Below are 27,310 nucleotides of genomic sequence, written 5' to 3' on the forward strand. Positions count from 1 at the left end.
GGAAACTCTGCATATCTGCAGCAGTGACATTCAGGGCAAAGATTATCTGCAACCTCCAAGTGGCAGTCCCAAACCTTTCTATGGAGACATGGTATGCTCTGCCATCAGAAGAGCAGCTTGCAGGTAGTTCAAGCAGCTACAACCACCTTTAGCTACAAAAGGTAAATCATTTAACAAATTCATTTAACAAAGCAGTGTATTTGTGCTATAAAGTATCTCTGCTTGTAAAAACACTTTTGTAAGCTTGTTAGGCAATTCAGCACATTTCCCCAGTTCCAGTCCATACAAACTCCTATAAGGTGACTGTTTTTTACTGCAAGTACAGGGGCTTCACAACCTTCTTAAAAGTACATTTGTCAAGCTTTTTATCAAGACGTATAAAATATGCTGGTTCTAACCTGCCCTGTTACAGCCCATGAAGAAAAATGCTTACTTGTTAGCCTGAGCTGTGTTAGAGCAAAGGGCTATTCCTGTTACCACCCTACTAAAACAGCAAGGGAGTAAACTAAAAGCAATTTAAATTTCAGCATACTGCAACAATTTTGCATTCCTAGAGATATGCACCTGTATACTGATGTTTATCTCCTTCTAAGTACAAGATAACATCATGCCACGGCAAAACATTTCAGAACACAATTTCCCAATTTCACACACAGATGCAGCATTCATGAAGACTTAGCAGATTCCTGAAGTCAAGACACACTAAGCATAGGAGTATTCACATTTGAGAGGCCCAATGTATAGAGAAAAACTTCCCAGATAAAACTAAGCTACTGCACCACAGAAGAAATTCAAACAATCGATAAACAAAATTTCCAGACACTAAGAAAAACCTTTTCCATAAATCACACACCTCAAAGTCTCAGGCATGATCTTCCAAGGAAGGAGTGCCCCCGCTCCCGCCTTTTTCTCCCTCCATCTACTGGCTGCTAAATTCCGCCTTCCCCCCTCACAAGAAATCCAATGTATAAAAGCTAGCCCTGATCCAGAAAAACTGTATTTACATTGATCTGCGTTTACCTTGCTCATTGTTAAAAACTGAAAGGATTCTGAGCCCAAAAGGTTGTTCACTTTTTCCAAATTCACTACCTCTTCCTATAAATCTTGGTTCCTTTTATCCTTGGCCCATCATAGCTACTACTATGGATTACATATTACTATTATGGATACACTACTACTGTAGATTAAAAAAAAAAAAAAAAAAACCACACACTTTCTAAGAGTCCACTTGACAGTGATGCATGCATTGTAGCATTTGTTTTATACACGGATCACCTGTTTCCAAAAAAGATTCTCACAGTACTTCTAAAGGTATCTTACCTTTTTACTCCTATAACATTGTTGTTTTCGTACAGTAGCTGCAGACTACGAATGACCTATGAAACAACAGTTATAATGGCTACTGCAACTAAATTAAGCCACAACAAGCAATTAAATTCAGCAGCTAGTAGGTTCCTTCATCATTTGCAAAAATGTCTTCGGGTTTACTGTAACATGCTGATCCCTGAATTGGAAGCCAACACCACAAACAGCTGATCCCTTCCAACCATTTACTGGTTACCGTAACTGTTGAAGAAAATTCATTTTTGTCCAGTTCATTCCTCTTGACAAGAAAACACATCTATGATGGCTACCATTACTACAGATAAAAGAGTAAAGTGAAAAAAATAATACATAAGGATGATAACATAATATAAGGTTTCAGCATCAAAAAAGTAAAAATTTCTACTCAGAACTTGCACTGGGATGGATCCAAAACCAGTAGAAACGACTAGATAGCAAAAGGCCCTTACTGTTATTGATAGATGGGAAGAAGAGTTTTCAATGACAATACATAAAAAAATAGTCCACTCTTTAGGAAGGGATTTATAGTATACAACAAACTTGATGCCTTAAAATGCAGAGACCATAGAACCTTAGATATTTCTTTGCAAGAAAACAAAATTTTGGGGGGAATTTATTTAAAGTCAACTCTTATCTTCACCTGAGCTCCCCTGGAAATATTCTGGGTATGGGGCAGAGACATAAATGGGTGTGCCAGCATCACAGCAGCTTTCAAAAGCCTCAAACAACTGCATTTCTCAGACTCTAATGCTTCTCTGACAATTTGATAGCGCTAACTGTAACTTTGAGCTTCACATCCAGCATTCAATATGAAATCCAATTCACCTGTATACTATTACAGCTGAGATAATTCAGAGCATTGGTTGAAAACTATTACAGAATTGACAAAAAAAGATTTATGTTTGTTGTTGTGACCTTGTTTCAACCTGTCATAATCCCAGTTCAGGTAACAACCCTAAGTTTTGGAATTGCTGTTTTATATTTCCCTGTATAGAAGTTAAAATAGAAACTACACTGTCAAAATATTTGCCGCAATATAATACAGATGAACTTACAATTTCTCAGGATTTATGAATTTAAGGTTTTGTAGCATTATTCCCAGCGTCACTAGCATTTTCTGAGGTAGTCACAACCACATCATACCTTTCCTCTACAAACCTTGACAACATAAACACATCCAGAAGGTTTACCAGTACAATTATGTGTGCTTAATTAGAAGTGAGACTTTCACATTTAGTTTAGTCTTATATTGTCTTCTATAACTACAGGCCAGAAACGAAAAAATATCAAAATCTAAGCAGTGAAAGTGAACTGCAATACAGTAACACAAGGATTTATTTAATCTACAATTAACTATTCCTACACACCTGCTACTATATTAACAGCGTAAAATCACTCATGACAACTTACAGCATAGTGAGCTACAAAAAAATTTGGCACCAAGCTGTCATACTTTAAGTCAAAACACACAAGAATTCTAACAGGGCACGTTGCATGGTTTTTACAAATGAGAAAACAACTGTGCTTGCAAAAACAGTTATGTTTTCTTCCTATAAAAAAAATTAGTTTTAGAAGTTTCCTACTTTAAAAATAAATTCATTTCCAGCTAATGATAATGAAGAAATCATGCAAGTTTTCAGTTTAGAATGATGTTTTTATTTTCCCCCTGAGAACTAGAGCATTCCAACGCTACACAAATATGCCAAAAATTAAGGTATTCCAGTAACAGGGATTTTGAGATCTTCATGCGGTTAAAGAGCTCTCTATTAAGGTACTTAGTGTTACCAAGACACCACCAGCATCCAGCTCAGATGCAATACCAGACTCCTGCAAGGTGCGTGTCATACCTGCCAGTTCTTAGTCTCAACTGGTGTCTCTGCATGTCCAGGTAACATAACTGAGCCCTCGCGCCCACCAGACTTGGCACCCGGCTCACACGGGCATGCTGCCCTCTTCGCGTGCAAGGAAAAAGCAAGACTCTGCCACAGCTGCCATCCATAAAACAGAGATAACATTCCTCTCCCTCACAAAAGTACTGAAGGGAAAATTGAATTTGAGGTAAGAAGCATTCAGAGGCAAAAAAGTGGATATTTTGATGAGAAAATTTGGAGTTTTTAATCAACAACTAAACATTTGAAGCAACACAGTTATATCTCATGTTCAGAAATACTTCAAAGATAACACACACACACTCCTTCCTCCGTTATCTTCCTCCACATCCTCCAAGGAAAAGGCAGATGAAAAAGCACATTTATTTTACATACAGTGATTTATTACATCTGTTGCTATAATTAAAAACATAATTAAAAAGCAAAAACAATTAATATTGTCTACCATGCTAAAAATAAAAATAAAAATCACTGGACCATATTATACATCCATCTTAACTACAGCTAAACAACCCAGAAAACAAATACTCCTTTAAAAATGGCTCAGGTGAAAAGGAACTTTTATGAACTACCACTGACCCTCTGACCTGGGAATCCAGAACCAAAAGTTGAAGCAAACAGCAGTAACTCATCCAAACCTCCAGAGCCTCAAAGGCACGCAGCAAGGGTCAACCTACACTTTTATATATATATATATATATATATATATGTATGTAAATATATCTCTCCACAGCTAGAAACAGGAAGAAGCAATCTGCAACTGAACTAGTGCCATTTGAACAGTTCTGATGAGATGCAGTCAGTGACCCTCGCTGCAGAGGGTAAGCTGGATATTTGAATCCGAACAAGTCACACTCTGCTCCATTTGTAATCACCACAGCAATTTATCTTTCTTATCTTGGACACCTAGCTTCGAAAGAGATGAATGGCCTTCCGGAGGCAATTATTTCTGTAAATTTAATGGAGTAACCAGGACAACACAGGCATCTTAAAATTTAGACAACTAAATTTGGACAGAGAATTAAACTTGTGTCTATTGTTGGAGCATAACTTCTAGGCTACACATTCTTGACACCAGGCATCAAGACAAGAGCTATACTTTCCAAAGCACAGGCTAAGATTTACCCAATATATGAATACAACTGCAAAACAGCCTTTCAGTATGTCAAAGAACAAGATAAAGCCTCTACAAAATAGGCAGAATCATAACAGTAGGAAAAAGGAAATTCTCTCCTCAGAAATAACAACTGAAAATATGTATATACATAATTAAAGTCTTCTGAGAATCCCAAGGAATCCCTCCCTGACTATTGAAGAAAAAGTCCTTCTTAGGAGAAACCACACTTGTGCTTCCCGTTCTTTTCTCTAATAGGAAGATAGAAACAGCTACTACGCAGACAGCATTGTAGAGGACTTGCCTAAGAAGTTAACAAATCATTTTACTGTCCTCCACCGATGACTGAACTTGATGGCTCACAAAAATGATACAGATTGATCTGGATGGTTTCAAGGAAACTGCTAACACTGAGTTACTTTTACACCTACAGCACCAATGGCTGCTGCAATAGACTCCAGAAGCACACAGAAAGGAGACAACATTAAGTCAGGATGACTGAATGACGTCCCTCCTGGAAATCACCATCTCCAAGCAGACACAGCACCGCAACCCTCGCAGCCAGAGACATAATCTGCTTGCAAAGTCCAGTCTAGATTATTTTACCATCAGAAAGTAAATGACCGCCTCAACATTAAAGAGAGAAACCTGCAACAGGCAAAGAAGGCACATAACTGTAATGCCTCTGAACTTCTGCTAATACAAGTGTCTGTTTTCTGACAAAATTGCTATTGTTTTTTCACTGAATAGACACTAACCTAAATTTCTACTTCGTGTAACTCAAATTTGCAGCAAGTGGTATGCAGCCAGTTAACAGTAGCTAATAATGCAAAAAATCCTACAATCTTTACTCTGTTTCATTCTGTAAGCACCACAAAAAAATTCTTCCATCTTGCACTGCCTCCCACAATTGATTTTATAACTGTACTTTCACATGTAGATAGAAAATTCAGAAACATAAAAATAAAGCTCTCAATAATTTATCTGATGAGATATATAGAAAATCTACAGGTTGCTTTCAAAATCTATGTACCACTACACAAAAATTATATTAAAGACACACTAAGGTTTCAAAGACAATATCAGAACATTAAAGGTCAAACTGTTCATAAACAGTCTTTTTATGTGTACTTATATACACCACTTCAGGCATAGGCAAGACCATAATAGGCAGTCACTCTTTCAATAGCTACTATTTGCAGTCCACGCTAAATGAAAAAAATATGCCACCCTTAATATTTTTTTTGTTATAGTTCGGATATTGTCATCAGAGAATTCAAGTGAACAATATGAAATAATTAAACCTACCTTCAAGGGCTTTGTAAGGTGAGATGACATTACCTTTTCACAATATGGAATCAATCACAGATAGATTTTACTTGTTGTGTCAACACAGCAAGCATTAACTGTGAATGCCCTGCTTAAAACCACACCTTTTGTTGTCTGATAGTTAGTATTTTCATATGAATCTAGAAGTATGCACTGAATGTACAAATCAAACTCCATACTTCTGAAACACCAGCTTTTGTGATCACTCTGCTACTGTCTCTAGTCAGAATTCCCACTTCTCAGCCTTCTGTATCTGATGCAAAGCAGTCTTCCCTCAGTCACCATCCAAGAATAAGATCATCAGCAAAGTGTAAATATTATTGAGTCTCTCTGTAACAGGGAGGCAGGTAAAGAGTATTTTGCTAAGTACACTCAGACAAAGCAATTTGGCATCTGGCTTGGCATTTTTCTATTCTGGCAACCTGTATTTTGTTAATGTCATGAAGTCAGATTTACATACAACAAGATTTCCTCACACCCTTAAAGGTTTAGAAATATTTTTGATACATCGAGCTCTTTAATTCACACTGAACACAGGAAAATATTTTTGATAGAATCAACTAAGAGATTAAATAGAAAGCATTTCTTTTTTACCCCTTCTGTCTTCCACTGACAAGCTGTAAAAGCCTACCTAAACAACTCAGTAAGGGCTTGTCTTCCTGCACACTCAGACTGTGCTTACCCTTTATGGCCAACTATTTATTTTGTCTTTACAGACTCAAGGATCTAGCAAATGTCTCCTCAAATATAAAATAAAAAAAATACGTTCCTCATAAGACAATTTTCGCATCCCTCTCCACAAACATGACTGTCCCCATCTCTCTGACATTACTAATAACCCTTTGAAAGGCCAAGAGTCACTGCCTGCACTTGGCAAACTACTATGCTATTTACTACCTAGGAGTTAAGAGAAGTTAATGGTTTGACAACACAAAATTTGGCTTTCAGAAAGACTGGTCAAATAGCCATATGACTCACAGTGCTGATCTCATAAAGTTGCTTTGCCCATACAAATTTGTTCAGAGAACTCCCTTTTTACTCACAGACTCTTCCCTGAACTGGGCATCATCTCGTTCCTCCACAGCCAGCACAAATCCTTTACTATGTGTTTTGCCTAACTTCACATCTGTAATCATACACCCGTATCTGCTCTGAAGTTTAAATGATGGATTTACATAAATTCCTGATCTCCGTGCTAACAACTGCAGTCACAAACTTCAGTGTAGCCTCACTTCACAATAAACTGTACAGTAACACGCACATCATGAAGTATTCTTGATATAAATTAAATTGATACATGCTGCTCATAAGCCTGAAAACATTAATGTGTCTGAAATAACTGAGCTCCAGCTCCACCTTCTAGATGCAACACGACAACAAATCATGAAAACTTACAAAACTAAGTACAAGTGTGTTCACAACTCCACCTATGTTTACTGGTGAGATGCAGTAATTTGCAAGCAAGCCATGGGGTGGAGGGTGCTGTACAAGGACTAAGACTTGAGGTGCTCAGCTTCAGACATCAGCAGCTCTTACACACTGCAGCTTTCCCTTGACCAAAAAAAAAAAAAAAAGTCTCTTTAAACTGCTTATATGACTGAAAACTGCAAGCTTCAGTACAAAGAAATGCAAAGGACCCAGACAAAAAAGGGTGACAGAAGTGACATATAAGGATGAAGAACAAAGCTAGAAAAAAAGATACAAAATCAGTAAATTTGTCTCTGCTTCTTTTTTTATTTTAATATCACTTCAACTGAAACCACTCAGTTTTCTGTAGTCTGATGTTCTTTCAGCAGTATTCAGAAAGGATATCCAGAAAGAATGGAGCAACATGAAGTCTGTCTTCATTGTCGTAAACAGGTAACTAGTATGACAGCCATTTTGTCAAATAACAAAATGTTGGGTTTTTTTTTAAATGCTCTTATCTCCTTTTCTTCTCTTTTCTTGATTTAGAGTTATTTGGCTGGAGTTAATATGTTGGCAATGTGGAAACATGGTAACAGGAGACCTATGTTCTTGTTATCTATTCAGTGTATTGCAGATTAACTGAAATTTAGAATTAACTGCAATTCTGCGACCCTTCATTAATCCCTTCCTCCTCCCTGCTCAGCTACTTCAGGTTCTGATTTCCTTACAAGTTTCGCAGACAGTTAAATTCCAGTCTGCTTCTGTCTCAAGTATTAAAAGCTAAACACCTTAGTGCACACCTGCTTTTGATCACTGCCAGGTAAGGGAGGATGTGGTAGTGAGCAAAACTAATGCATCAGCATAAATAGAGAAGTTAAATTCACAACTTACGCTGATTCCCAGGGAGAACAGCATAGCTAAGAATTAGGACAAGTCATGGTGCCTCACCACAGCGTGGGGAAAAAGTAAGATTTGCAAAGCCACGCTTAGGACCATTGTCTTCCTTAATTTGAGGGCATTGCCTCAAATCAAGATAAGATGTGCTGAAACTTCCATTTTCTATGAAGAGAATCTCCTTCAAAAATTATTCTCTTATGCTTTGCAGGATAATTATCTGCCAATAACCATATAAGCCCTATAAACTAAATCATAAGAACATCATTCTCAGCCATTTTTATTTCAGACAAATTTTTATTTCAGACATCTTCAACCTGTTGAAGTTTTATCTACCTCACAAGTCTTTCAGGAAACGGTCACTTCCAATCTGTCTTGAATGACGAGCTTCTAGAAATATGAAGGTATTAGAAACAATTTACCGCAGCTGCACATTTTCCTAGCAAAGAGTAACTGCAGTGGGTAAGTGTACAAGTAACTATGTGAACATTAGCATCTCTTCACAGTTTCAGTGCTAGGTATTTGAGCCTTTGTCAATTCCTTCTGTTGAAGTTGCTCCAAATGTTAAAATACACACAGAGACAAAGGAAAAAAGCCTAAAACAACAGACTGACTCACTAAGCCTAAGGGGTAATTTGCCTGAGATGCTGAGGCAACTCTAAAGGAAGTTTGATTATTTATAAAGTGTGGAAGGGCATCAAAGAAGAAAGATGATTTCACCACAGAATATGTTAGGGATTCACAGACAGAGCACTCTCTCACAGGAAGCAGAATACATGGTTCAAATCGCCAGGGCCTAAACTGGTACCACTTCACCCATACCGAAACACTCTAGCTGCCGGACTAATGAGCATAAGGAAGAGACAGACACTTTTGCCAAGTCTCCCCTCCCTCCTTTTGTATTCAATACTTGGAAAAACAAACACTTCACAGATTAAATAGATAAACCATTTCACATGTAGTTTAGTTTCTTCATTTTTGTTTTAGTGAACAAATCCAAAAGTTTTAAAAATGCAGTTGAATTCAATTACCCTTAGAAAACAATGATTACATATTATGCAGTCTGTCCAGCAGCCCTGTCACACTGATAAATTCTAATCACGCAGGCCAATTTCAGCCAAATTTGACAGAGAAACAGAGGTCTCGGAGACGCTGAGTTCCCCTAAGTTTCACAGAAATCGGCTGCCGGGTAGAAGCAAGACATACAAATTAGCAGTTGCATTGTGGAAAAGGGAAACAGAACTTGGCTCTCATCCATTTCAAGCAGCAGCAATCAACTGGTCAATTGAAGCACTCGCCTAGCTCCAAACCAGCCATAACACATGCTGGCGCTTGCCAAACGGAGAGGGACGTGAGAGGAAGCCGAATGTGTTCTGGGGTAGGACAGACCACGAGAAGGAAAGGAAGGCATGAAAGTACACAGGCGCTAGAGAGCACCAAGAGCACTGCAGCAGGCAGTCACAGGAGTCAAAGGGGAAAGTTTACAATAATGAGTTTAGTTTTAGGAGCGGAGGGCACAAGCCTGAAGACACTTTCAGATTTCCATATATCTCAAAAGCTTATTTTCAGCTTGTTTTTCGTTTCATCAATGGAGTCAAATAATCATATGATGCTGACTCAAAACCAGACTACTTACTTTCTTTAATGCAAGTTACTTAAAGTTTATGCCCTAATATTCCAACTGAGAAATAGTGAAATCAAGTGTGTGTCACAACATTTAGGAAGTAATATTCATCTGCATTCCACAGAAAAATACAATTCATGGCATATGATGGGGTCAGGACTTGAATGGCTACAGGCAGACCAGCAAGAACCAGCTAAGACATGACATCAAGAAATAAACCCCTCTCAGCTGAGAAGCAGAAACGGATGACGCTCTTCATCTGCCAAGTAGTAAAACAGGTATATCATCTTCACAGAGAGAGATGGCGTGATAAAGCGAAACCTTTTAATTCTGCATGTTTAACACCATAGGAACATACCCACATCCAGTCGCCAAGTCTCTCAGAAGCCTGTGCAAGCCAAGCCCTAGCTCTTGTAACTGTTCACACCCTTCTACCCAAACTCACAAGTACGTAACGGGCTAAAAGGCACCACCCAAAGGCCACACACTTGCAATTTTGAAACTTGCACCTAATTTATCATGCATTATATTTAGCTTAATAAGCTGTTAATGATTTTTTTTGGAGAGGTGGGGGGTTAAATACTACCACATCTGCATCACGTCACATTTTCTCAGTCATTTAGCACTTTCCTCTATAATGACAGAGATTGAATGATACGTATCTACATGTTATCCCCCTTCATTTTCCTCTTTCTCCTTGTCCTCGTCAGATAACTTCCTCTCCTAAACCCTCCCTCCTTTCAGGATCCTCTGCCTTCTGTCTGCCCTTCTTTATTTGACGGTAACAAAGCGAATCTAACACACAGAACACCTTTCTTTTGAAGATTAACTGCACAGAATAGGCTTCTCCACCATGAAAAAGACTCAAGAAGGGATTTAACATACCTATATGGTTGCAATTGACTTTAAAGAGATAAAAAGGGATTGGTTATTCACTTTCTCTAAATCAGCTAGTCGGAAATTCAGCAAACTTCGGAAAAGAGTGCTTCATACAGCATATAAAGTTGTTACTCACTATTCTGTAGCTGCTAAAATTTTACTAGATTCAAAAAACAACTGCACTGATCCATGCAGAAGAAATTCATCAAAACTCTATTTAATAGAAAGGAACCATCCAGCTGAGGAAATGCTCAAAAAACAATAGTTAAAAGCTGGGGAAACGTTCTGAGACACAATCTCTGCATATCTGTCACACTCTCAGGCTTCTCTACAGACATCAGTTATTGGACTTGATTAGAGACACAGCACTGGGACAGAAACTTTGACACAGCAAAGGACAGCACAAGATCATCCACTGTAGAGAGTGAGCAAGGAAAGATGTGCACAGGGAACAGAACAATTTAAGTTTCTTGGATCCGTAGCAAAGTTAACTCAGAATACCACTTCCACATAAAACGAAGGATCTTTCATCTTCCGTGTTAGTCTCCACTTCATAAATTTGAGAAGTCAGAAGTTCAAGCAGTTGCCAGACCAAAAAAGGCATTCTAGTAATGGTTCATATTAAGTACTTACTTTCTACATATCACATTTTATATAATCAAGTAGTACATTAGTTTTTTCACTACACATCAGCATAGTTTGTGCTAACATAAGCTTGTCAAAATTATATTAACATAACTACTTTACAGTTTAAGAGAGATGCACAACCACAACAGAACTAATTTTCGTTTTTCTTTTGGGGAGGGAGGGTGCAGGAGATGACATGCTAGTAAAAACTGAACTATGTAAGAAGCACCACCATAGCAGTTCCTTGGCCAAAAGGAACGTCACAGAGCCCAAAGATAAGTGCCGAGCCATACCCCCCCACTGAGGCTGGAAAGAGGCTGGACAGAAAGCAGCTCTGTGGGTTCATGGAGAAGAACAATCACAGAATCACAGAATTATCTAGGTTGGAAGAGACCTTGAAGATCATCATGTCCAACCATCAACCTAACACTGCCAAAACCGCCACTAAACCATGTCCCTAAGCACCACGTCTACCCGTCTTTTAAATACCACCAGGGATGGTGATTTCACCACTTACCTGGGCAGTCTGTTCCAATGTTTCATAAAGCTTTCAGTGAAGAAATTTTTCCTAATATCCAATCTAAACCTTCCCTAGCATAACTTGAGGCCATTTCCTCTTGCCCTGTCACTTGTTACTTGGGAGGAGAGACCAACCCACACTTCTCTACAACTTGAACACAAACCAGTGTGCCCATACAGTGGTAAAGACAGACCAGCAAGTCAAGAGACATTACTATTCCCCTCCTCCCAGTGCAAAGCCATGTCTAAAATACCATGTCCCATTTTGGGGGTCCCCATTATAAGAGAAGACCCACAAAATTAAGACAGGCCACTAAGATGTTTTTGGCAGCTGGAGCCCATGGGAGTAGAATACGACAGTGCCTTTTGGTCTGTCAAGTTTGTTCAGCCTGACAAGAGCAGACCAAATGAGGCACTAATTTGCACCCTCACACACACTATTTGAAGGTAGTTTAAGGAGACAAAGCCAATTCTGAGAGGTGTGGAGTAAAATGATAAAGTGCAAGAAAATGGGAAAGCTCAACTGGACATAAGGGAGAGAGAGTGGGTAAGCACTGGAGCAGGCCACCTTGAGGATATTCAAAGCTCAACCAGACAAGGCTTTCAGCAGGATGATCTAACTTCTGGGTCAGCCCTGCTTTGAGCAAGAGCTAGAACTGGGATGGCCCCTCCAGAAGTTGTCTAAGCGAACTTTTTTTTTTAAATGACATTTTGAGTATCTCAAAACAAAGCAAAATCTAGCATCTTTATAAAAATTAATTCCCAATAATGCTTTCTCAAAGGAACATTTTGTGTATTTTTTCCAGTAAGAATACTTAAAAGTTGGTTTATTGAGACTGGAATATGTAACATATAATACTTGTACATATAAGTAACAAAAGGCTATAACTTTAGTAGATCAAATATAAATTTGATCATTTTTAATCACCTTATTTAGTTTATCAACTGTACTTATGAAGGAGACTATTAAAATTTCTCAATTCAAGCTGTAAAATCTCACTTTATTACCATACAGAAACACCACTGAACCATAAAAATACAAAGTGAAACTTGGAAACATTATTAATTGGTATTTTGTTATTAAAGCACGTCTTCCATATCAGTGTCAAAGACCTGGACTACTTCTGCTTCAAGATACTTCATATTAATTTCAGAAATAATAGAAGCTTAACATCCCCAGTGTTTGCTGACTCACAAAGCAAGATGCTAAGCAAATGCCTCCAATTTTATTTGAAATATTTAGAACAGAATTTTATCACCAACACAAAGTCCCCAAGCATAGCTGCTGCAGTGGGTACTGTTCTTATAGAATTGGTTCTAGTGCTCTAAAAAAAACCCACAACTTTTGAAGACACCTCAACACACATTCTCCATTCTACATATCAAAAACGACAAAACACAAACAAACAAACAAACAAACAAAGAAGTTACAACCTGCTCAGAAGACAAAGATGAAAGATGAATACTTGCTACCGAAAAAAGAAATATATGTTATAACTGAAAACACCAAGCATAAAATAATTTCTTTTACAGCTGTAGTCATCAATGCTTATAATACAAACACCGTTATTACTATTTGCATAATTTTAACTCAGCACATCAAGTTCTTCTGCATAGAGAGAAGTTATTCTCAAGTCTCAAGCCTGCAGCAGTGGCAGGTTTCTTTTTATTCTAGTTTATGCTAAAAATAGCCATTTCTACAGACCTTTAAAACTAGATTTATAGCACATATACAAAAAAAAAAAAAATCACTCAAAATAAGCAGTGTGAAGGTATGCACGCTCTTTCAATGTGAAAGAACACACACTAAGCCATGTTTACAACTAATTTGAAAAGCTCTACAGCTACAGACATTCATGTATTTCTCAAACTAAAAAAATACCACTGCATCTGTTAAAGGATTTCCAATAATTACTTCCAAGTTGCAGTTCATCAGCTGCACATAAGCTACAGAAGCCTCATTCAACCACTGACCTACAGACAAGTATAGGTTTGTATGAAATATGAAAGCGATCAGCCAAACTACTGCAAAACCAAGTTAGATATCTGTAAGTGCAGTCTGAACATGCAACCAGGATCATACTTTTCCTAACTGGTAGTATTTTTTATTAAAATGCTCGTAGCTATAGCAGACACTTTTTCAAAGTTAATAAGAATTAAAAGACCACTTTGCACAGGAGAAAACCTGCATTGCACTTGATCGATACTGCTATAAACAAACTGCAAAAAAAGAAACTTGATAAGACACCAAATGATATTCCCTTTTGTATGGTTTACTTAAATGTGCTTTGAAATAACAGGTAAAAATCAGGTGTTGAAATAAAGCCTAGTAGTGAAGGAACTATTTTTATATTCTCTGATTTAATTAATGTTTTATAATTAGTATTTTAGCATTGCGGGCTCAAGAAGAAGATGGATTTAAATTAAGGGCTCTAACACTCAAGAGATTCATCTAACCTCCCAGCCAGACGATGTGTAACAGGAGAGCAACATACGGTCTTTATTCTCCCTGGTTTTTTTGAATGATGCTTTAACTCAACCTTTCATTTCCCTTCCTTCATCAAACCAGGACATTAAGTCAGTCGCAGAAACATTTCATCTGACAGAAAATTAGTTTTTTTGTGGTCAGCCAATAACTGTGGGGCAAGGAAGGGGGAGGTCAGTTATTACTGTTATTGGAAGATAAAAATTTAAGAATCAAACAACAATGGAACACAGTAATTATTCTGCACAGAAAACAAAAAAAAATTACAAACTCAAACCTAAAGAAGAAACTGGAGAACCTTTAAGAGTGGAATTCTGCAGTTATAAAGCACTAAGTTCATCTCTCTAGTGCTACAGCATGAAGAAAATATCATAGATAGTACATAATAGCTATTACTATTCAAGACTAAATTAAGCTTTTTCCATTTCTTCACATTATTATCATATGGTGACATAGTTTAGAAACTGAAATGTAAACTAGGAAAACAGAAGAGACAGTGAGTAATGAAATTATTAGAAAGATGTTTCCTCTTCCCTTCTCTTCCTCATTCCCAAACTTAGCGAAAATTACACACTGGTAAACCCTTAGCAGCATTGTCCAAGGAAATCTTTTTCCATCTTAAAAACCACACAATAGAGAATCTTTTTGCCTAAGAGTTTAAAATCATGACAAGCATCGATCATGAATTTCTGTATCAGGTACCTATCAAGGTTGAAAGTAACAAAACTCAAGGTTGGATTAATGAAACAACACCTCAAGCACAAAAAAAAAAAACACTACAAATTCTTGCTTCCTCATTTGCTCATTCCACAAGGATTTTCTCCAGTTTAGCCAGTCCTTCAAAAGGCAATTCTAAGATGTATGCAAGAAAACTTTTAGGCCAATTTGACAGTAACAGACTTCATCAGCCATTAAGAGAAGATAAAATTAAAAATTGCTACATACTAAACCTTATTAAATTACACAAAAATGGTTTGAAATCATTATATGCTACATATTCAAAAACAATTCTGTTAAACTCAAACTGGTTTAGCTTAAGATATTAAGTATACACATTGATGCATTCACTTACTCCATTTACTCTGATTTTCATTGTTACAAACAAACAAATTTGATAGTATTATGTATCAAAAATATATAAAACACTGCAGATAGCACTCAAGTGAAAAGTTGCAGAGGAATTTGGCAATTATTTGCCACAAATCAGAACTCCAAGACGTTTCTTAGACTAGCTGAACAACAACTCTCAATATGAGATACAATATGACACAATCAATATGATATACATACAGATGTATGTATACATATGTTACATTTGAATTAAAAAACACAACCCTGAAAAAGGTTTTAAAACCAAGAATCGTGACTGTGCTCGTTACACATTGTTTTCAACGAAAAGCAGCTTGATGGATCATATGTTTTACATAAGGAACCTTTCAGCATTCCTTAGCAGCTCATCACTTCAACACAAAACATGCCTCATTCAGAAAATACTACTCTACACAGTCAGAACCAGACCCTTGAAAATCACTCACCTTCTCTTCAGCTCCTTCCCTAACTTCCCCCCCACCTTTGCACTCTCCTCCAAATAACATTTAAATGGAAACCTTAGCACTTGCAAGTCCTTTCAGCTATAAAACACTGTTCTAAGAAGTTGAAAAATGTAATGCTTCATTAGTGTTATCATTCCAAAAAGTAATTTAGAACTCAACATCTCTGCTTTGTATTTACAAATGTCTTGGACACAGGATCACAGTTTAACAAATTAAAAAAAAAGTATGAACTTGGAACCTCCTACTAAACTTAACTACCCTGATGCCTTTTAATGTCTCCCCAACCCCCACTGTACAATGAGCATAACCATAATTACAGTAACATCAACCAAAAGAAAGAAGTGTAAATGTACTTCCACAATAAATGGTAATTTCTATTTCTATCGTTCTATCAAGCAATACTACATAACAAGATGATCTAGTTGTTGAAAGATGTATTTTCCCCATTCAGTATAACGTCATCAATATCAGAGCTAAATAAGTGATTTCATAACTTTATAAAATGGGAAAAAATGTTATTAATGCATCAAGTAAGGGTCCTGGATAGCATACACTTGTAGCTGATGTTTTAATGGTATATGCTGATGCACATCTATGTAAGTATTTATCTATTGAGATAACAACATACTGTCTTTTACACCAGTAAAAGAACATAACAAAGTGAAACTTCAGCAGATTGCAAACAAACGTTAACATGAGTCTATACAACTACTTAATAGAAGAGATTTAGTGATAAGTATACACACTGTTATCTTGCAGTAATAGCTGCAATGCAAAAACGTCAAACTTTTCCAGGTAACACCCAGAGATGTGCCCAAGATAACCTCACTAACTCCAAACTTTGATAGGATAAGCTTTCAGCAAGCAACACTGCTGTAATACAGCAGATGCTAGAAACAGCCCCTGCAGTCAGAAAGCACTGGACAAGAGCTCTTGCATGCTTTGCTCCTTGAGACCTGCTACTCCATGATTTGTAACGGGACACAGCAATTTGACATACAAAAGTCACAACAATGAGGAGGGTTTTCTTTCTTCATCTAATGGAATTCTTCTTTTTTTTTTTTTTTCTCTCTCAGATATAAGCTGTAAATACTGTTTCTAACTCACATTTCCCCAGGAAAATGTTGGGGCTGTGCCAAAGACACAGCTTCTATGCCACTGAGTAAGTATATCGAAGCTGTCTGAACACACATGGCTTTTTCTCCTCTGGCTTTCCTCAACAGCTCTTTTTCACACATGACACAGTACAAGAAGCTCCTAGCCCTTCTTGGAGCACTATGAGACAAACAACAGGAAAGAAAAAGCCAATCTTGACCATGCTTCCCAGAGAGCACTCTCTGACAAAGAAGCATTTTCAGCACATCTCTAACTCAGAGTAAGTCTTCACTTGCTGTCAGTTAATGCCATCACTCCCATTTCTAATACGTAGGCTACATTTCTCAAAGTGAAGGGCTCAAAATGATGCCAATGCAAGAATGCCCATCATGCTTCAATTACTTACCAGTGTTGCAAAGATTATTTAAACCAGTAACCTTTTCCTTAAATGTGTGAAGCAGCTCAATGGTTCTATATCAGTCCTAGATCTGTTCAGTCTTCCTATATTCTGACACCTCACAACTATGCATTACATTAAGTACATAAAATGTGATTAGAAACATTCGCAAACTATTCATCCCCCAGAGAGCCTTTCCTTCTTTCTGTCAGCTGTATTAGAATTATTGCTACTGGAATTAAATATCCTCCTTTTGCTCTAAAGAAGCAGAAAATGTACTACTCCTGAAAATACGAACAATAGGCACAGCTTGGAGAATCAGTCTTAAATTGATTTTAATTATATTGTTCTGACTATTCCATAATAGGCAAACTATAAAAAATTAACTAATGTATAGGATATTTAAAACCCAACATTTCTGAGTGTAATTTTAAGTTAAGCTTCAGGACAGTTTCATACTTCTACATACTCCTACATGTATTATTTACATTGAGCTGTATTTTATCCAGCAGTAACCGTTATGTAAAATAGAATCACTGAATGGTTTAGGTTGGAAGGCACCTTGAAGATCATCAAGTTCCAACCCCCTGCCATGGGCAGGGACACCTCCCACTAGACCAGATTGCTCAAAGCCCCATCCAGCCTGGCCTTGAACACCTCCAGGGATGGAGCTTCCACAACTTCTCTGGACAACCTGTTCCAGTGCCTCACCACCCTCAAAGTGAAAAATCTCTTCCTAATATTTAATCTAAATCTACGTTCTTGCAGTTTGAAGCCATTCCCCCTCATCCTATCACTACATGCCCTTGTAAAAAGTCCTTCCCCAGCCCTCCTGTGGGCCCCCTTTAGGTACTAGAAGGCTGCAATAAGGTGTCCCTGGAGCCTTCTCTTCTCCAGGCATTTATATGCACATATAAAAAACTACTGAATATCAGTTTGTTGTCAGTATGAATGACTGTATCGGGTCTGGCTGAGGTGGAGTCAATTTTCCCTATAGCAGCACTCATAGTGCTGTGCCTTCCACTGGTAGTTAGAAAGGTGCTGATAACACACCAGTGTTTTGGCTACTGCTGAACAGTGCTTGCACAGCATCCAGGCTCTCTCTCCAACATTCCCTTCCCTCACCAGTAGGCTGGGGGTGGGCAAGATCTTAGGAGGGACATAGCCAGGACAGCTAACCCAAACTGACCAAAGGGATATTCCATACCATATGATGACTGCTTAGCAATAAAAGCTATGAGAAAGGAGGAGGAAGGTGGAGGGCATTCGTTAATTACATTTGTTATAGCAACCGCTATGCTTACTGAAGCCCTACTTCCTAGGAAGCGGCTGGACACCACCTGCTGATGGGAAGTAGAGAACAAATCTTTCCTTCTCATTTGCTTCCACGCATGGCCTTTGCTTTTGCTTTATTAAGCTGCCTTTATCTTGATCCACAATTTTGTGGGTTTTTTCCCCACGTTATTTTCTCCACCCCATCCTGCCATCTGAAACCATCTGTCTTAAGAGTCTCATAACATGATTTCAGAATGCAAAAATCTTTGCAAAGGGCTTTCTCCCGAGACCCGATTCATCTCTATCTAACATCTACCCCAAATGCCTCAAGTTTCCATTTTCTAGAAGGTACTGGCTTTCTAACTAACAATGTAAAACTCCAGGAACACACAAGTTTAAAACATACCTGTTTTTACTTTTGCTCAAATCGGAAGAGATACGGACCATCAGGAAACAGACTTCCTAAACACACTGCTACTTTTATTAACTCACTCTTCCATTGGGAAGTTCATTTGGGAAAAGGCATGCTGCTATTCCATCCTGCCCAAGTCCTTCTCTCAAATACCTACCAAAATCACCTTTTTACATGCTCCGCTTACAGTATACTTTGAATCAAAATTTGTGGGAGGGAAGAGGTAAATCAATCTAAAGTGATCAATCATAATTACGTAAGAAGGTCACCCATTCACCTTGTTTAGGTGTTGATATCATTAGTTTACCAACAGACAAATGGATAGAAAATATGAAACTCGGCAGACATCGCCATCTCAAACATAACATGCATAGTTCAATGAGGTCAGTCAAAGACCATGGGGACAAAAAGAGACAGAAAGAAGGAAACATACATCATTCAAAGACATTAAGTGACACTTGTCCTAATAAAGTATTTGTGCCTCAAAAAGATGGCAAAGCCTATGAATTATAAGGCTAAGTAAATAACTTCTGAAACAAGACTCAATATGTCTGAAGTCTCCAAGGTCTCCAAAAAGGAGATTAGCTATGAAAAGCCAACACAATCCGACAGAACTCACTGATTGGAGCGAATCAGCTGGAAACACACTATATCAAGAAAAGTAAGGCCACTGAAAAGTTGAGTGTTAAAAAAAGGTCTGTAACAATTTAAAGGACTTTCAGCTTTAGGTATGTTGCAAGTAGGCTAAGCCTTTTTTCTTTCCCTCCTTTTTTCTTTGGTTGAGTAAAGGATTCACAGGAGCAACACCTTCACTCTAAGTTGCAACAATTCCATAAATAATCAAGTACATCTTATACCAGTACTTCACCTTCCTAGCAGATTATTCAGTGAAACCAGCAGGTGAAGTCTGTGCCCCCAAAGATGACGCATAAATTGGTTTGAGACCTGGCATAACAAGACCAGAGAAGGAAAGTCTCTCCCAGCAACTAATGAAAACCTGGAGGCTGAGTTGGAGGAAGGCAGCGGAAATGATAGGTGAGACTGAGTTCATAGGGGACTATCTATCACATTTGCTTTGTCTTTTCTCTTCTGTCGTGTTTCCAACAGTCCTGTTCATTTCTCTCCAAATTCCAACTCTCTTCTGCAACTTCCAACCAAAATTCTTTCTCTAGCAGAACTACAGCATGACAACACTTACCTACCACACAAAAATAAGAACACAAATGGTGCTTTTATTTATGCAATCTAAGTCTACCTAACATAGTTCCTTTTTTTCAAGGGTGGCCAGAAGCAGATGATTCAGTTAAAAAATGTAAAACACACGAAATATCTAGAAGTGTCTGGAATAATTCCTAGCTTTCAGACATTTTAGAGCTGGCAGTCCAACTCCACCGTAGTGTTCAGTGCTCAGTGCATCTATCCCTATCTGACTTTGTCCAATTACAATTTTAACCCACTTAAATTTTTCTGCTCCACAATATCATGTGGCAATTAAGATCCACAATTTAATTACACATTGCTTAAAAAGCTACTTTAGTTTTCATCAGGTAGAAGGTTTAATTTAATGGGTGGCCTAATTCTTGTCTTAAGAAAAATAGCTATTCTTGCTTTCTATTCATCACTTCTGTATGATCTACAGATTTTATAGACCTCTGTCACCTCTCCCCTTATTGTTCTGTTTTCCAGACTAAAGATCTTTATCTTTCCAGCACAGTGGATCTTCCACAACTCTCATCCACTTTTTCACTGTCCATGAAACCTTTGCTGTGCTAGGATAATTACATTCATGCACACCGTTAATGATTTGGACATACCATTGATATACATAATAACCTAACAATTATTTTATTCTTTGTGAACAATTCCCGGTAGCTTTCTCACCACTGCCCTTTTCTCAATAAGTAGCATTAGTGAATTTAGAGCTCATCACTGTGTAGATAGGTTTGCATTATTTTTCCCTGCATGAGCACTGTTTGGCATTCATCAAAACTGAACTACATTTGTATGTGAAAGCACTGGGCAATGGTATCTTAAGATTTTCCTGCAAATACACAGTCGGTTTAGATTTCGCCAGTCCCCATATATGAAGAAACTGCCACAACACTATCAGTCCTTAAGACTATCTTTTAATATGATAAACACCTAGATCCCAGCAGAAATCTACTGGTAATATTTTTTCCATCTTGAAGGAATCATTTATTAACCAAGTGTACTAATCCACAGGATAATCTTTTATCCCTGGTAAACACAGATTTGGTTGAGGTCCTTGGTCAAATATTGTACCCATTTTCAAACCAGTTTGCCACTAGCTTTGCTAAATGCGCTCTAACTCCAGTGCTGCGGCATTCAGTGAGCAATAATCCTGCAGGATTTGGTGAGTAACAGTTCTACTTTCATCTTACATACTGCCTGCAGATTACATAAACCTCACTAAGTTCTCTCCCTTCAGTTTTCTCTTCTACAAATTGAGGGGTTTCAAACATGTTAGTCCCCTACCTTCTTCCATCTCCTTATTTTAGCTACCCTTCTTTGCACCTTTTAAACTATTAATTATAGCCCTAAATCCATTTCTTGTAAAAGTTGGGATGATTCCATATGATACCAGTCATTTGTTACCACCTAGCATCTTCTTTAAAAACAAAACAAAACAAAAATAGTATCTGTATTAGTTTCTTGGGTTTGTTTCCCTGAACAGAAAGTAAGACGCTGGACCTTTTCTACTCCTCAAGAGCAAAAATGGCGTAAAGAGCTCAGGCTGTAACTACCCATTCTTCATGATCCAGCAAGAATGCAAACCGATCAAACCAGCCAGTAAGGGACAAACAAACAAAAAATGCAGTGATGCGGCATTTTGTTTTGTACTGGCACTTTGAGATTTCACAGTACCAAGCAAACTTCACAAAATCCATATGTATATCACAAAATGAGTGTCAAGGACCTCAAAACAGATGCATCTCTCCTGTGAATCACTGTGTTATCCCTGTGTCTAAGGAATATCTTGTATCCAGCCTGGGCGTGCTCCGTATGCAGGGACCAGTTTCAGCTGAGCTTTCTAAAGACATTTCAGTGAGACAGCAAAAGAACATGTAGGAAAAGCAGATCAGCTTGCAGGATCCTGGAACTGACTACTTTGCCAAATTCCTGTTGCACTCTTCGAAAGAGGTGTTAGATTCACCCCTGTGAGCATTTCCCCGGGTTTCCAGGCATGCACCTGCTTTTGCTTTAGAGCTTGGATCACACCACATGATCACTCCTACAAAGAACGAGTTTGAACAGACCAATCTTAAATCCAAAGTTATCCAGTATGCAGCACAGTACTCGCTGAAATACCTAAAATTCAGTTTAAAACAGTTTATAGTTTTCACTTACAAAGTATATAAATCCAAAATTACATTGACCCAATTTCTCATGTATTACTAACCACTATTCTTTTGTTTCCAAACAATCAGTACAATTCCAATTCCTCTTCATCTCTGGGAACATTGTTTACATAATCTTCAAAATACGTGAAGTTTGACAAGACTATAAGGTTCTGCCATAGACTTACTAATTTATATGGCATCACATAGTACAATGAAAAAATCTGTACTACTTGACAAGGAACTCACATGTACATTTAGTTGTACTAAAAAATTCTTTAGATACCCAGTTTGCACATCTTGCTTTCCTACATTCAGATCAGTCACCAGATTCAAGATCCACAGGCTAAACCTGCAACCTGCTCTAGGACATAGCATATTGTTAATTTTTGACAATGTATAGGCATTTCCATGTAAAAAATTCCCAAGTTCCACTAAGACCTAGGACACTGAAGAGGTCTAGCTTGTCATATTCTTTTGTGAAATGCCACCTGTGAGACTTCCAAAAAAAAAAAAAAAAAAATTCTGTTTCAAGCCAGTGAGAATTGTTATGCGTGTTATGCGATTCATTCTTTGCATAGGAGGGCGTATTCTGCAGTCCTTCTGGGACTTCGCTTCTAGTAAGAAAACTAGATTCAATAACTCAGGTTCCATTAAAGTCTATATTTTAATGGGAACACTGGGAAATTGGTTCCAAAATACATTAATGTAACTATAACAATAGAAGAAAGTAATTCTCTCTGCCCCTTAGACTTCCTCCTCATAAGTGTCAGGTAATTAAATACAAAGTTAACAGAACTACTGTTCCAAGACTGAATATCTTTTTCACTGCAATGTAATACAAACACACCTTATCTCATCTCTAAAGCTGGAGCCAATACGTCATTCCAAGGTACAGCGTAGTGCATAATGAAACAAACTAGCCTCAAAAAATGCATACTTTTAAAGACAGCTGCAAGGACACCTCTTCAGAAAAATGACAATTCTGCACACAAACTACAGGGGTCTTTCACCCATTTTCATGAAACACCACCATCAAAAACCAAAACAACAGAAGATTCTCAGCTTTAGCTACCACTTTTAGATTTACTAGGTAGGGCTACTTCATCTTTCAAAAGCTGATAAAAATGGAATTGGTATCTTGAAACAAGCTTGAAAGGCAAACATTACAAATTTCCAGGCAATTTTACAATGGATGACTCTTTTACAATACCTAGTTGGAAAAAAAAATATATATTACTACTATACTATATTAACTACATCACGTTACTGCTTTACTTGAAAAATCTTTACTTTGTATTCAGAATCATAAAAAATAAAAAACTAATTACAGAAATTCACATAAACAAGTGCCTACATTAACTCCTCTTACCTTTAAAGATTTAAGAAAGTTACAGTAAAATCTCATCAGTAGAGGCAGTATCTTACAACCTAACAAATTTGCAACTACGGAAGAACAACAGTTCCTTACTTGGTTTGAAACATCAAGCAGCACTTCTGTAGTTTAAGTGGGGACAGACTTCAACATATAAACTCAGCTTCATTTTTGTACTAGAAAACATACCATTTTGACAAGAGGTGAAGCAACAGTGGCAACTAATTTGGTACAGAACATGTTTTAACCACCAGTGTAGTCAAGTATAGTCAGAAATATACTACATTAAATGTCACTGAAAGCTTACTCATACATGTGTTAAATAACTAAGATCTACTAATCATATGAGAAAAGTCATAACCATAAGAGCAACAGCAAAAGAGTTAAAAGCATGGGTGTCCAGGCTATTATTTTTTTCCAAAGTGCACGAACACATAGCTAAACAAGATTCCTGAAGTGTTATTTCTTTTTCCACTCCACCTCACATTCCTCAAAAGTATATGCATTCATTTTCCCCTCTTTCATACTACCCTTCCCAATGCAACTAGGTCAAGGCATAATTCCAGTGGACCTGATAATCAGTCCATTACTTGCCCAATCATCTTTCAGTCTCCGTCTTTGACTCACACTCTGCAGTACTGCAAGAATAACAAGTGTTTATAGCTGTTCAAGAGTATATGCCCCCAAGGAGAGAAACACACACTGTGGAATAACAGCTCATTTCACAGGCGCCTCATATTTGTACTGCCAAAACCTGAAAGCCGTTTACCAATGGCAATCGCCCAAGTGACAAAGTAGTAAACCAACTAAGAATTGAAAACTGTATGATAAAATTTTGAATATGCAATAGAAAGCAAGGAAACTATGAAAATAAAAATCACTTTTATAAAAAGCTTTCTCCTTTTTGGAGAGGAACAAGTATAGAAGAGGAGGCGGGTGAGTTTCCAGTTACAGCCAAAACTTCCCTATAAATAAACTAATGTTATGAAAATATAGCGTAAATAGTTATGATTCTTTCAAGTCACTGATATACAGGAATCACAGAATTGTGCACTCTAGAACTGCTTAGAACAGTATTTTTGAAACCTATGATCCGCTTACCCAAGAAGCGGACCTAAAGACACTAATTTTCTCAATTTGGTTAGTATTATCACAAAGTAACACTGTAAAAGCTAGGTAAATGCTATAAGAGCTAGGTTATCAAATACAGTGTAACCAGCTCGTCAAAAGAGGTGATTATCCATCTTTATTTAGCATGGGTGCTGCCTCACCTTGAGTACTGTGTGCATCACTTAAGAAGGATGTGAAGGTCCTTGAATTTGCCCGGAGGAGGAGAACAAAGCTGGTGAAGGGGCCAGAAGGAACGTCCTATGAGAAATGGCTGAGGACTTTGGGTTCATCTAGTTTGCAGAAAAGGAGACTAAGGGGTGACCTCATTGCTCCTCTCCTGAGGAGGGGAAGTGGAGAGAGAGGTGCTGAGCTCTTGTCCCTGGGATCCAGTGAAAGGACACATGGGAACTGTTCAAAGCTGCACCAGGGGATGTTTAGACTGGACATTAGGAAGCATTTCTTTATGGAGAGGGTGGTCAAACACTGGAACAGGCTTCCTGCAGAGGCAGTCCATGCCCCAAGCCTGTCAGTGTTGAAGAGGTATTTGGACAATATCCTTAATAACATGCTTTAAAGTTTGGTCAGGCAGTTGAACTAGATATCACTGTAGATCCCTTCCAACTGAAACATTCTATTCTATTCTAAACTATATGACATGTTTTAGTCTTTTACAACCTAGCCATACATGAAATCACAGTCCAGGAGAACCGCTAAGTTAAAATGCAGAACAGAAACATCCCCAAAATGTCATTGGAAATAACGATGCTTCTCATAATTTCAGCAATTTTTCTCAATTACAACCAAGGTAAGTCGCTTCGTGTTTTGCTAGTTAGCATTGAGCTTTTGTTTTAGTGAAACACTGGCAAGCAGTTAAGGAAAAAAGACTAAGTGTTGACTAATAAGCAAATTACTTCGACCAATTTAAAAACAAAACAAAAAAAAAAAATAACTTCCAGTCAACGGTGCCTTAACACCCTAGCTAGCAAATGAGATGCAGAGTTTGCAATAGGTATTTGAAAAGCACAACTCATTGAAACACGTTTTTCCAAAACAGATACGGTGTGCCCAGTGATCAGGACTGACCAGAAAACACGAATACCTGGCTTCAGGCCTCACGTGTGTATTTGCCCTACCTTAATCCACTTTTCCCATCTTAACTTCCTCGCTGGAAGGCAGCACCGTGTAATTAAACCCAACAGAACTACCGGCAAGCACCAGGCCTCCTCCTGGCATTTGCTGTCGCCGACACCCAGCCGAGGCAGGCCTTGGGGAAAGGCGGTGAGGAGAGGCGGGAGGCGGGCAGGCCGCAGCGCTGCCCCCGCCGCCCCTCAGGCCCACCGGCCACCGCAGGCCCCCGGGGAGACTCACGGCCCCTGGGGTGTGGTGTGCTGGGGGACGCCTCTTTCCCCCGGGGCCACCAAGGCGGGGGTGGCGGAGAGCTACACCCCGCGACGAACAAAAGCCGCTCCAGGGACAGGCCCCAAGCGCCCCGAGAAGGGTTGGGGGGGCGGCACCTCCTTTCCGCGGAGACCACCCCTGGCTCCAAGCCGGAGCTCGGGCGGGGGCGTCCCTTCACCGTTACACGCTCCAAAAAAAAAGAAAACAGAAGAAACCCCCAAAACCCCGCACCGCTGCTCGGAGTTACCCGCAAAGAGGTACTCGCTCCCGGCCCCGGCCCGCTCCCCAAGGGGTGGCGGGCAGACTCCGGCCAGGCCTGGCGGCCCGGCCCCGGCGGCAGAGAAGGCCGCGGTGCAGCCCAGCTCGCCCCCCACTTACCAGCCCGACTGGGAGAGCGCCGCCCTCGTCCTGTCGGCCATGGCGCCTCCTGCTGCTGCTCACCCACAGAACTTGGCGGGGCCGGTGCGGGGCGGCCGAGCGCTGCGTGGGGAGCTCCCGGCGCTCGAAGAAGGGACGCGGGGCCCGCTCGTTTCCCCGCCCCCTCGGCCCTCTCCGGGCGCTCGGCCCGGCCAGCTCTCCGGCAAGGGAGGGAGGGAGGTGAGCGGAGAGAAGGAAGGAAGGAAGGAAGGGGCGGAGGCGGCGCAGGCAGAGACGAACAAAGCCGGCGACCGGCTGCTACGGGGATGAGGGAGGCGGTGGGGGAGGGCGTCCCGCCGCTTGCCTGGAAGCCGCTGCCGCCATGGCGGAGAAGGGAAGGAGTGAGGGCAGAAGAGGAGGAGGCGGCGCCATGGGGCTGGGAGGCGGCGCAGCGCGGGCTCTGCCTGTTGCGGCCTCCGGGCTCTTGCAGGCCGGGCCCGCCCCGGCCTCGCTGCGAAGGGCCTTCCTCATGTAGGCCTCGGATGGGCCTCTGCCGCCCAGGAGCCTTTGGCGGCGGCCTGCCCCCTTGTAGTAGCGGGAAGTTTTTGTTTTAAACGCGTTTCATCAGTAAATGATGTTATTGCTCATAACATTGTGTAGGAGAAGAGTCTCCTCCATGCCTTCAGAATGCATATTGTGGATGATAAAGGTTGGTTTTTTTGGCCTTTAGAGTGGCAAGACCTTCCTGTGTTAATGTCTTTTTCTTTTTTTTTAATGCTTTGCCCTAAAACACTGGGCAGTGACGTAAACATTCAGTCTTATGATCTGCCTTTTTAGCGGGAGTTATACTTTAAAAGACCAGCACTAT

The 27,310-nt window shown here is 39.2% G+C and overlaps 1 protein-coding gene across 1 annotated transcript in view; it reads right to left on the reverse strand.

The window, feature by feature from the left end:
• Positions 1 to 26,818, reverse strand: part of TDRD3 (tudor domain containing 3) — a 109,416-nt gene extending 82,598 nt beyond the window's left edge. Inside the window, exon 1 of the mRNA XM_082498497.1 lies at positions 26,464 to 26,818. Within this exon, the coding sequence (XP_082354623.1) occupies positions 26,464 to 26,504 (41 nt within the window). The 5' untranslated portion in view covers positions 26,505 to 26,818. The remainder of the gene's footprint in view (positions 1 to 26,463) is intronic.
• Between the last annotated feature and the right edge of the window lie 492 nt (positions 26,819 to 27,310).

The sequence above is a fragment of the Vanellus vanellus genome (assembly GCF_965231255.1).
Source record: "Vanellus vanellus genome assembly, chromosome: 1".
NCBI classification, from domain to species: Eukaryota; Metazoa; Chordata; class Aves; order Charadriiformes; family Charadriidae; genus Vanellus; species Vanellus vanellus.